Source organism: Centroberyx gerrardi, chromosome 12 (assembly GCF_048128805.1).
Source record: "Centroberyx gerrardi isolate f3 chromosome 12, fCenGer3.hap1.cur.20231027, whole genome shotgun sequence".
Classification (NCBI taxonomy): Eukaryota; Metazoa; Chordata; class Actinopteri; order Beryciformes; family Berycidae; genus Centroberyx; species Centroberyx gerrardi.
Window position 1 is genome coordinate 20,893,774 of NC_136008.1, and position 12,096 is coordinate 20,905,869.

General features: G+C 42.0%; 1 protein-coding gene across 3 annotated transcripts in view; it reads left to right on the top strand.

Annotated features, from left to right (window-relative positions):
- The first annotated feature begins 2,570 nt into the window (after positions 1 to 2,570).
- dop1a (DOP1 leucine zipper like protein A) overlaps positions 2,571 to 12,096 on the top strand; it is a 33,692-nt gene continuing 24,166 nt past the window's right edge. For 2 of the 3 annotated variants that reach the window (XR_013506901.1, XM_071902394.2), the window contains exons 1-8: positions 2,571 to 2,906; positions 4,494 to 4,695; positions 4,942 to 5,123; positions 5,258 to 5,428; positions 6,832 to 7,021; positions 7,765 to 7,863; positions 8,873 to 8,972; positions 11,197 to 11,306. Coding sequence is in view for 2 of the 3 variants with exons in the window: in XM_071902394.2 (XP_071758495.2) it covers positions 4,558 to 4,695; positions 4,942 to 5,123; positions 5,258 to 5,428; positions 6,832 to 7,021; positions 7,765 to 7,863; positions 8,873 to 8,972; positions 11,197 to 11,306 (990 nt within the window). In the remaining variant the exon portion in view is untranslated. Of the gene's footprint in view, positions 2,907 to 3,838; positions 3,953 to 4,493; positions 4,696 to 4,941; positions 5,124 to 5,257; positions 5,429 to 6,831; positions 7,022 to 7,764; positions 7,864 to 8,872; positions 8,973 to 11,196; positions 11,307 to 12,096 lie in introns of all 3 variants that reach the window. The other variant, XM_078287110.1, reaches the window with a different exon arrangement.

Sequence of the window (12,096 nt, forward strand, 5' to 3'; positions counted from 1 at the left end):
GGACAAACACAGAACTTCAGCCAGTCAATATTCCTCATCACCAGATTAAAGGTAGAGAAGGTTTCACCAGAGATGGCCTTGTGATGATGAATCACACTAATAGTCATTGATAAAAAACCTTATTTGCTGATTTTTGCTGATTAACAGAACAATGTAACCTACAATGTCCTGTTTAATGACAAGGTAAAGCCAAATTAATAGCAACATTGATAGGATTGACCATGACAAAAGTACTTCATCTGAGGATCTTCATGAAGTTCTCCAAGCATCAAAATCCAAAGTGAAAGCACAGTACAGCCTGAGCACAGAGCCTGTGCCACCCAATCAGAAGTTAGAAACGGTACTGGTATTTTCTGTGCTATTTTTCCATTGGCTGAACAAAACAAAAAAAATAATTTCTTAACTTTTTTTTTTTTTTTTTTTTACTTGTATCAGCAAAAGCAAGGTTTACTCATTTAGTAAATACTACATATACGGTACATTTAGTTAGGCAAGAACAGAATGATGAAGTAAATGTGGTTGGAAATGTAATCCTAAACTGTGACAGGACAATCAGACATCAGACCTTCCACCAATGAGACAGAGGAGCAACGGGGAATGAGGAGGATGAAGAGGAGGGAGTGAAGAGTTTTCTTCTCCATCTGTGATGTTAAGGTCTGAGTCACTTCTCTTTGTTGTTATCTTTAACTCTTACATGGTATTGGCCTACTGTTAAATACCACACTAACTACCAGTGTTGGGTTCACTCCTCAAGAAAGTAAAGCTCATTACTCATTTCAGGGGCACTCAAGCAGCCTAAATGTCCTACCAATTTCCTTATATCTTCCAGGAATGGTCAGCAAGACGATAATGTTTTTATACCATGTATCATGCTGGACATAAAAACAGGGTCATTTAGGGTGCTGTGATAGTAGATAGTAAAACTTTTTGTTACAACAGCTGTTATATTACTTTTCTGTTAAACATCTTTTTAAACACATCTTCTTGCTCCTTGTTGAACCTATACTTTCACCCTTGTGTTGATATCAGAGGGGTCACTATGTGTTAAAGCTGATGTTCAGTGAGCTCATCAGCCTGTTCCGATGTCTGATGTTTTATGCAAATGGTTAATCTCACAATTTAGCAGTAATGCTTCATCTCCAGCATCTCCAGCAGTTATAATCCCAATTTAAACTAGTAATTACTAGCAGCCATGACGGGGGCGGCCAGATATGGCTTAAGAGGAAAAGAAAAACGAGAAAAAGAAGCGTTTAGAGAAAGAAGTAATATGATCAAGATTATCATTAAAACCCTGAAATATGTTTGAAAATATGTCTCTATATCACACAGCAAAATGCAAGATCAGGTTTAAGCATGTTTATTCTGCAGCACCCAGGACTCAAACTCTGTTTCACCTCATCTACAAGAAGCAACTGTTAAGGGAAGTATAACCACTTGACACACTGATGGGTTGACTTGACATTTATGGGTCATCTTGATTCTCTTTGTTTGTGTATGTTCAGGCAGAATTTTGTTGTTATCCTGACATAAAGCAAGCAACTTGAGTAATAGCGTAAAAAAAAAAAAGCTTGATCAGATTAGGTCCAAGTCAAGGTAAAAGAATAACCAGACAGGGCTGGTAGGTTTGGGTTGGATTTCGGGTTTGGGTGACCACAGTGTGCATTACAAGAACGGGATATGGGATCTTACCGATGACAGTTGGCTCCAAGTCAACAAACAGCTCTGGGTACGTGCTTGCCAGCTCCAGTCTCACTGAAGAAGGTGCTGAAGGAGTCTTCTCCTCCTCCAATGGTTTTATCACTGGGCATCTGTCCGTCTGGTTGGATGCCATGCCCCAGACAGTACAGCTCCCAGCATGCATTGCCAATCTGGACACCAGCCTGGCCGACGGGGATGGAGATGCACTCATGCTGCAAAATGCATGATGTAGCCGCAGCTGGCAGTGTTTAATCACAGTATCTTGCAGTTGTTTTCATATTAAATTGCCAATTGTATGGTGGGGCAGCTTGTGATAAGAAACCAGACTCTTCTTCAATTAACAACTCAGTATCTATTGAAGATATTCCCAATAGCCCTTAATCGTTAGATTTCAGTCAAGACTAGACACGACACCGTGTAATCGACATGTTGATGTGCAATTTATAATCTAAGACTAATCTTAGACTAAACAAGTAGGAGAGGGCCTAAAATGTCTTGACGTATCCAATGGGGAAATGCTAAACTTTTCAGGGCTTAGTGCCATCTATTCCTTTGCCACAATAACAATAATAATGTAAGCTATAAACTATGGTCACTAAAGGGATAGCAAGCTGAGTCTTCTCTATAACCATCAACAATAATACATACAAATACAAGAGCAGAGCTGGCCGGCCCCTGATTAGGAAGAACCATGTGTTGAAGGAAGCTTTGAGGTTTTTCCCCCCAAACATGAAAAATGTTGCGCTTTTAATTTGAAAGCAAATTCACCTAACTCCCGACATTGTCCTGTCTAACTCTGTCTAACTTGACACAGCTATAGACAGAGCGGGGGAAGACCATTGGACGTACCTCTAATCTGCAATGCAGTCTGGGAACTGTCAATTGCTCCGCTTTGTGCTTCTGGCATTGGAAGCTATTGATGTGGACAGGGTCGTTGATTTACACACAGCGAGAAAATACTAAGAGAAATAAGAATATGTAGAATATAATTGACCATTGTCTACCCCCAAGGCTTGCTTGTCAAGAGACACGGGCTGTTTGAATTGGGTGACACGGAGCCGGGCCCTTCGTCTGTATCATTTAACGTTAAATATCCTGCTGCTAACGGTAGCTAGCTAGCTAGCTATATTATTGACGTTGTCAGACGTTTTTATTCGTCCAACTGGGCACATGATTGAATGACAGTGGCTGGTCTATATCCTAGAACGGTAAGCTTTTATACTGGGTTGCATTATTTATGTTATTGATGTGCCAGTTAGCTGATGTTAGCGGAAGACACACCTCAGCTAGCTTGCGACAAGTTGGCTATCTCTCTTTCTCACACAAACCAGGTAAAGCGTCACCTGACCCTGCAAATGTTAATATTTTACGCATATTCCTTGGCTTCGTTGTGTAACGTTAGATTTATAATGACTTGCTTTAGTTGATTATTTTCTACCACTTGAACGTTTAAGTTACATATATAAGCTAGGGCCTATAGGCTACTGTGGGTGACAGATGCTGTGTACCTGTCTGCTGTGTTGACAGTCTCTTCCTGCTAGTTTGTCTACCACAGTGTGATCGAAACTGCCAGCTATAGTCTCTAATTCATACGTGTCCAAGAATTTGCAGTTACACGACAACACTAACGCCTGCTGCATGCGAGTTTTTTTTAGTACCGAGTATTTTTTTAGTACCGATACGATATAACATCATGTCAAACTATGTTTAGTAACGTTAATGTGGAAATTTAATGTTGCGTTGTTTATTGGCAAATGTTCACACCACTTAAAATGTCACTTATGACCTTTTCTGAATTTGTAGGCGTCCCTCTTCGATTCGGCAAGTATATAATCCAAGCAGCACTTATTTCAGCAGAATTTAAACTTTTAGAAATGCTTCGCCTGATACTCCCACAATCTTCTTCCACCAAAATACACTGTGGTGGGCGTCAGCAAGCAATTCTAAATGTTAAAATGTTTTGAAATTAAGTGCTGCTCGGTGGATCAAGTGTATGCCGAAATTACCAGTAGACTCTAAGGACTCCTGAAAGGTCATAAGTTATCTTGTACAAGGTGTGCACAGTAAGCAATACATTCAAAACTCGATACAAAGAGAACGGCTTGTATTGGGGCTGATAGCATTTCCATTTCCAACATAGCTTGTCAGCCTGGATGCATCACTACGTCCCAGGGGGCAAAGCTGGCATAGCTTCCTGTCAGCCGCATCATGGAGTTAACAACATCACCCCATGCCCACAAGAGCCCATTTCATGGTGAGGTTGGCAGGACTGCCTTGTGATGTGAAGTACCAAACAGGCCCATCCCTTCCTGTTTATCAGCTGCAGGAATGTGTCTCCCGTGGCCTGGATTGGCATTCCATTAAAATCTGTTTTTATGAGGATGATGTTTTAGTGCGGACTCATTCATGCATTCGACTCACTCAGACTTGTTTCGGAGGTCATTTCATGATTCAGCACGGCTGTCTTCTTCCCTTCGTCCCCGAACAGATAAGACCCAGATAGTTACTGCTGCTCCTGCCAGACTTGGCTCCTCCTGATTTATATGACTCGGTCAATAAAAACAGCTCCAACTACACGCCAGCAGGTTTTTACTCCACACTACTGATTGATAGGCTTTGTGCTTTCAGGGCAAATTTGAAGTATGAAGATAATTTAACTTTGACCCATGAACTACGAGTATTTATGATGTACAAGTGCAATGGCCATAACTCTAAGCAATGATTTTCTCTCCTCTCCTCCCTTTTCTCCTCCCTGCCTCCCTCTCCTCCCTCCCTGTGGCCTCTCTTCCTCTTAGCTGCTGGTGTGATGTACATATGTGACCCTGGTGTTGCACTGTAGCACAATAATCACCCAGGAGAATGAATGCAGAGGAGGTGGAGCTGCTCAGTGACTCCAAGTACAGGAACTATGTGGCAGCAGTGGACAAGGCCCTCAAGAACTTTGAGTACTCCAGCGAATGGGCAGACCTCATCTCTGCACTGGGCAAACTCAACAAGGTAATGATCAAATTGGGCGCACGACTTGTGGCTCCCCCATAAAAGCACAGTAGCAATATGTTTTCATGAGCCTAGATATTAGGACAAGAGACTTAATTTCTCCTTTGGGTACTATACTAAAAAAGTTCAAGAATCCATGATCTTGAGCTCTTGTCTCTTAACTGGAATGACACTCAGAAAATATATGTTTTTCATATTTTTCTGCCTATGTGCCTCATATACCTCAATTTTTGCACCCTGCCTTAGGTTTTGCAGAACAATGCGAAATACCAAGTGGTTCCCAAGAAGCTGACGATAGGCAAACGTCTGGCCCAATGCCTCCACCCGGCCCTGCCCAGCGGGGTCCACCGCAAGGCCTTGGAGACCTACGAGATCATCTTCAAGATCATCGGGCCCAAGAGGCTGGCCAAAGACCTCTTTCTCTATAGGTACTGCTGTGCTACCACTTGCTGTAGCTAATAAAGTGAGCTGGACACAGTTTTCAGCTGGTGTCGTATCTCAGCATCGTGCTTTATGCTGCATTGAGCTTTCCTAAGCCGTCTCTTCCTGTCTGTCACTGCAGCTCCGGGCTCTTCCCTTTACTCTCCAATGCTGCTATGTCTGTGAAGCCTGTGTTGCTGGGGCTGTATGAGACCTACTACCTGCCTCTGGGGAAGACCCTGAAGCCAGGCCTGCAGGGGCTGCTGACTGGGGTGCTGCCCGGTCTGGAGGAGGGCTCGGAGTACTATGACAGGTAAGCAGAGCAGGGATGGAAACAAAATCAGTTTAAAAATATGATAGGAAAAAGTAATAACATGTAGACAATTCGTAGGAACAGCACAAGCGTGACATAATTTTTCGTCCCAAATAAGGGTTTCGGGATCCTGCCTCATTTCTGTGAAAATGAATGAAATGTGACATGAAAATGAATAGGGGTGTAAAATGATTGCCTTTAGCTACTTCCAACACTAATATTGACTGTTTTTTCCAATTTTCTTGTTTCTCTATTATGCATTTCTTTATTTGTCAAGGGGAATTCTGATGAGTTTTGAAGCTGCAATGATAAAAGTAAAAAAATCGCTAGCCATACTTTGCATTTCAGCATTCTGTGGCTTTGTTAGCAAGCATAACGCATCTGCACCATGGGTGTTAGCATTTTTTTTTTAATTCAGTAACGTGTTAAAATATGTAATAACCTTGTCATATGTAATTTCTACTAACATTATTTCACCCATTTTAAGAGCATAATGGTTGGGAAGCATGATCCAAAAATCCTATTCAAATGGATCTGGATCCCTGATATGATGACAATGCTTGAGAGGTCTATTGGGAGAAGGCAGTTTATTGCATAATGTGAAAGGAGCATTGATTACAGCTTGTTACATGCGGTGGTATGAATCACTGAGTTAGGTCATTGTTTCAACTCCTATCTCTGTTTGGACTTTCCAAACCAAGTCCCTGCCCTGCTAATGACCATATGACTAATACTGAGTTAGACTTGACCCCACCCCACCTTGTGGATTACAGTCTAAAATCCTGCTGCATGGTCCTTGCTGGATAACAGTTTGCCTCAGTAATGTGACTTCACAGGGTGAAAAGGCCACTGAAACAGTATTTAAACCATGTGACAGTAAAAAACAAACAAACCTCTATTGGACATTTTTTTTACATACTTTACATATGCTGTAAATTGATATTTATTTTCTTCATATTGTCATTTTTTTTTCATTTTATATATTGCATATATCTTGAAATTTGAATAATGATGAAATCTATGGATATTGATATCTCAGCCACCGCTGATCGGATTTTGATGAAACTTGGGGAAATTATGCATCTCACCACTGCAGACTGGTATTTTCATTACACTGACGGCCCAAGGTGGGTGCTACAATTACAGGTCAAACAAGGTGACATATTTGTTACTGATTTTTTCACAGAGAGACTGCATCATTTGTCGGCGACGACGTGTTTAACGGTGCCATGTTTTTCATGTTATCATTTTGCGGACCCTCATAGATGCTGTAATTAATATATTTTCATACTTTTCATCCATATATTATGGAATTTAATAAAAATCCACAATTCTAGGGTGTTAGAGGAAAAGCCGGTGTATAGCACTAACCATACGCACTCTGTCCTGCCTGTCCTCCATAGGACCAACACCCTGTTGGAGAAGGTGGCTGCAGCGGTGGAGCAGTCGGCTTTCTACAGCGCCCTGTGGGGCAGCATCCTGACCAGCCCCGCCGTGCGTCTCCCCGGGGTGACCTTCGTCCTGCTGCACCTCAACCGCAAGCTCTCCATGGAGGACCAGCTCTACATTATTGGCAGCGACATCGAACTCATGGTACATGGCAGATGATGAATGGCAATTCACTATTAGGGTTATACTTCTTTTAGTGTTTTTTTCTTGCCTGCGCCCATTTGGTATTTTGGTGACTCGCTGTGACTGCGCATAAGTGGGTGGAAAGGCGCAGTAGGGGGGGTGTCGGTAACAACCAAGCAGTGCAGTGGAACTTTGGTGTCAAGGATAACAGGGATCCAGATTCAAAAGCTTACCAACCCTTTTTCTGTATCATATGTCCACCAATTTGACTTTGATATATTTCCCCCAGCAGGGAAAAATAAGATACAACATTTTTCATTCTAACTAGATATACATGTTGCTGTGGTGTGAATGATTGTCAACCAACATAAAACTGTCAGTACGCGCCATGATGCACAGAATGGGGATTGTGGAGGCAACCGCATTCTCTATAGATATAAGGGACTGGCTGGTGGATGCCCCCCTGCTGTAGCCAAACTTTATATTCGGTCATGCCGATTCTGCACCTAATGCACAAGGACATCCGTTTCCTCTTGGGAGAAGCTTTTGCGGTGTATCCGGTCCAAACTGTTGTCTTCCATCACCGTGGCACAGAGCGCACTACTTTTAAAGGGAAGGAAAAGAGGTGATTTGATTGGTCATGACTGACACCAGCCCCTACCACACCTACTGATAATGTATTCCTCGTAATCCCACTCGCGCCATGTGCCTTTGACTCCACTTGACTGCACCATTGATTCTTAGTGTGTTCCTCTCCTGTCCAGGTAGAGGCGGTGAGTACTTCAGTCCAGGACTCCAGTGTGTTGGTTCAGAGGAGCACCCTGGACCTGATCCTCTTCTGCTTCCCCTTCCACATGAGTCAGGTAAGAACTGCTGCGTGTCTGAGGTCTGGCCAAAACTACAGTCTAATGTGGAAACTGGAGTGTGATGATGAGGTGTGTGTCTGTGTTTCAGTTAGGGTTAGGCTGATATATTGGGCCGACATTTTCCTTTTATTAAAAATTGAGTATCAGCCAGTCAGTGTAGTCCACCTCTGATATGATGGATAGATATCATGCAGTTTGATTAATTACATATTCATTTTGGAATTGATCACTACACTGGTTGTTGATGGGAAGCCCTTAAATAGGAATTCTGGCCATTTTAACAAATGTAATATCATTCAGAAGGATATACAACATGACTGATAAGACACTGCCGCCTGCTCATGCTTGCGCATTCATTGAGATCACACAACAAAACCAGTAGGGGGCCGCGTCATCACCGTTTAAAGCATTCGCCTTACAATGGGAGAATTAATGGAGTATAGAATTGCAACTAAATTTAAGATCTAAATAAATTTGTGTCACAATCTGAATTGCTTTTATGTGAACAATAAACTCTTACAACACAGGACAACAGAATGCCTTATTATTATGGGTTTCAGAGGTGTTTTAGTGTCCCACGATGCTCTAAATTCTGTTTCAAAGACGTTTCCCCCCTGACAAGAATATAATTCTGGGTAACACTGAATTGGTAGTTGGGGAATTTTTTGGAATCTTTTTGTCATGAAAATGGTCAAATTCCTTTCTGTATCTACCTTCAAAAACCCTTATCGGTCAAACCTTAGTGTGTTTGTTGTTTCTCTTTGTGTGTATTTGCACATGCATGTGTGTGAAGATAATGAGGCCATCTAACACACTTAGGCAGCCAGCAGCGGTGGTGACTCACGCTGGCTGCTTGTTAAACACTTCACCTCAAAACATTTCTGGCTCTGTCAGCTCTTATCTGAAGCCTGCAGTCCTCTCCACATTTTCTGGTTGTGTGTGTGTGTGTGAGAGTGTGTGTGAGAGAAATAGTCATGAGTGTTCTGGTCTGTTCTGTTGGGTTCAGGCGACTCGTCCTGACATGATCCGGATCCTGTCAGCTGCCCTCCATGTGGTTCTGAGGAGAGACATGTCCCTCAACCGCAGACTCTACGCCTGGCTGTTGGGTGCGATACACACACACACACACACACACACATACATACATACACACATATACCAGGGTTCCCACTTGTCATGGTATTTCTAGAATATCATGAGGGAAAATAAGGGAATTTGATCAATTCTCTGGGGAAGTCAGGGAATATCAGTGAATTTTACAAGTGTGTCACTTAGTCTACAGGAATATATACCAGAATGTTTCACACTTGCATTAGCTGGTGGTTTTCATCCCAACTGGAGTGGAAGCCACACTGTTCACCCTTTTAGAAAAACAACATTAACAAATAAGGACAGAATTACATTTAATAACATGGAACTGTTTTGCTTTAGTTATGGAAAGTCATGGAAAAATTATGGAATTTTACATCAGGGCCACGATGGGAACCCTGATATACACACATATACACACACATATATTCCCTAACCTGTGATTTTCATACACACATTAATTGTGTATTTGCTTTGTTGCTTTTAAGAAGACATTTCATGTGGCTGTGTTTGTGTTTGTTTGGGGGTTTTTTTGGTTTGTTTTTATGGAGTATCTCAGTAGCTGTGTCTCAGTGGTCATTGTCTTACATGGTTTTCTCTTATTTGCAACTGACTTGCTGTGGATGAAAACGCTGGTAAGTGTCTGCATGGCTGAGGATGGGTGTTACATTTACATTTTAGGCATTTAGCTGACACTCTTATCCAAAGCAATTTGCAATGAGTGCAACAGTAAAATAAGCTCCCATTCCCGGATCAACATAAATTACGAGGAATCCTAAGTAAGAAGTGCAAATTCTGAAAATAAATCACACCTCATCCAGGTGGTGATAACAATTTTGTCATTTATTTTCATTGAGATTGGTCAAATATTGGGGCAAAAGTTAAAATATCTGTGTACAGTACATTTTCCAGTAAGAGTTATAGTCACTGTGGGCTCAATTTTTGAATAAGTTGTGGGATGGTTTGGTGTCATTTTTGGTGTCAGGAGTAGCGCTCCTAATTTTGTTGTATTCTGTACAATGATAATAAAGGCTTTCTATTAGGGCTGAACGATTTTGAAAAAATATCTAATTGCGATTATTTTGACCGATATTGCAATTGCGATATGATTTGCGATATTAGAGGGAATGATAATTTTTACATCATTATTCTCATTTTCATTGAAAAACGTATTAAAATAATTATGGTGTGATTTTTGCGGGGATCTGTACCAAACAAAGATGTTTTCATAAGTCTGTAAAATATGATGTGTAGGCCAGGACATCTCAGCAGCACGACAATATTTAATTTAAAATGGTATTTTGACACACATTTCGCCTTTAACAAATATTGCGCCTCCTGCGATTTGAAAATTGCAGTAGGCCATATTGCGATTTCGATAAAATTTCGATTAATTGTTCAGCCCTACTTTCTATCTTCTATTCTATTTCAATTTCCGATGTGGGAGGAGTTCCACTTAATTAGTTTTACAGGTTGTGAAAAAAACAGTGATGAACATAATTTTCACTTGGTAGCAGTGTACAAAAGATTCCTCTCACATGGGCCTACATCCTCAGAAAATTGCACACGTGTAGCACATATGGCTGATTTTTAATGAATTTTTGAAGTTTGAAACTTTGGATGCTTGGGTGGCCCAAGCAGTGGCCCCATATTACAGTATGTGTCACTTTGAAGCAGACCAGACTACTGTGCAAAGTTTTGTGGATTTTTGTTCATGGGAAGGCAGTTTTTGTCAGAAGAAAGAAAGACAGAAAGAAAGAACACGTACAAAAACAATAGGCTGCCTGGCCTGCAGGCTTGTCCTGCTGCAAGTCCACTCCTAGAATAATACAGGACAGGGTTAGTACAATATACATCGTATCTGCTTTGCTAAGCACTATTGGACTTCATGTCCCTTAGTGATTAATTTCCTGGAGTCCTTTTTCTTATTGTTTCCATTCATAGTTTCAGAACTTTCACTGGCTATGTTCAATCAGAAATAATCTGGTTTTGCCAGCTTTGTTTCTTCATTTTGGTTGTTAAATTGGCCTTAAATTCAATTCTAGGAATCATTAAAAAGTCTGGAAAAGGTCTTTGTCTTTGTGAAACCTGCAGAGACCCTGTTACAATAACTCGAGGACAACATATCAGATTCTCATTCCTCTCTCTTCTGTCTCTCTTCGCTTCGCTTCTTGTCTTGTGTATGAATGCATGTGCCTCTCTGTGAATATGACTGTGTATGTGTTTCTTTGTCTTTTCAAGGCTTTGATAACAACGGGGTGAGAACAGGCCCCCGCAGCACTCGGCAGAGCAACCCAGAGGAGCACGCGAGCCACTACTTCAACACCTTCTCTAAGGACATGCTGGTCCAGGTGGGGTTCACACATCCAAAGCAAATTGCCAATACAGGTCACCAATGAAAGATGCTCTTTCTTGTGTGTGAAATCAGGCTCCAAAAAATCCCCAAATCAGAAGGCTCCAGAGGATAGACGTTTGTGTGTGTGTGTGTGGGTGGGGTAGGGAGCTGGGGGGTGGGGGCGCCCTAAATTTGTGTTTCCCCCCCCTCACCCATTCCCTTTAATCCCTCTCTTCCCACACCTCCGGGTTCCTCTCTGGGGTTTGCATGCCTGTCCTGCCCCCCCTCTACTATTCCCAGCAGCCAGTCCTTTGAAGCCGTCTCCCAGTTCTGCTGCATGGCTGGGCCAGCATCCCAAAAATACACACTCACTCACACACACACACGTTTCCCTTGTGTAATCCGCCATGTCACACCCAGAGAGCCCTGGCCCTCCTGGCATGTGATGTGCTCTGGTACTCCAGGGGTTGGGACAAGTGGGGCACAGAGACCGACCAGGAGGGGAAGTTTTGTTTTTTTACAGTATGTTTTTTTTTTTGTGTTTTGGTTTTGTTTGTTTCTCTGCCATCTGGTCTGAGACACTTGTTGGAGCTCCCTCCGATGGGAGACGGTGGGTACTACAGGGACCGTCTGTTCCATTACAACGCAGACGAAGCGTAAAACATGAGACAAACACATACAGAAAAGAGCCAATGGGAGGGGGCGGAGCTTGATGCAAAATGCAGGATTAGTTCTGCCAAAGATCACAGGAAGGAAAATAAACATCAAAAGCAAACGTGCTGTCATGTAAAAAATGGCTCTACATT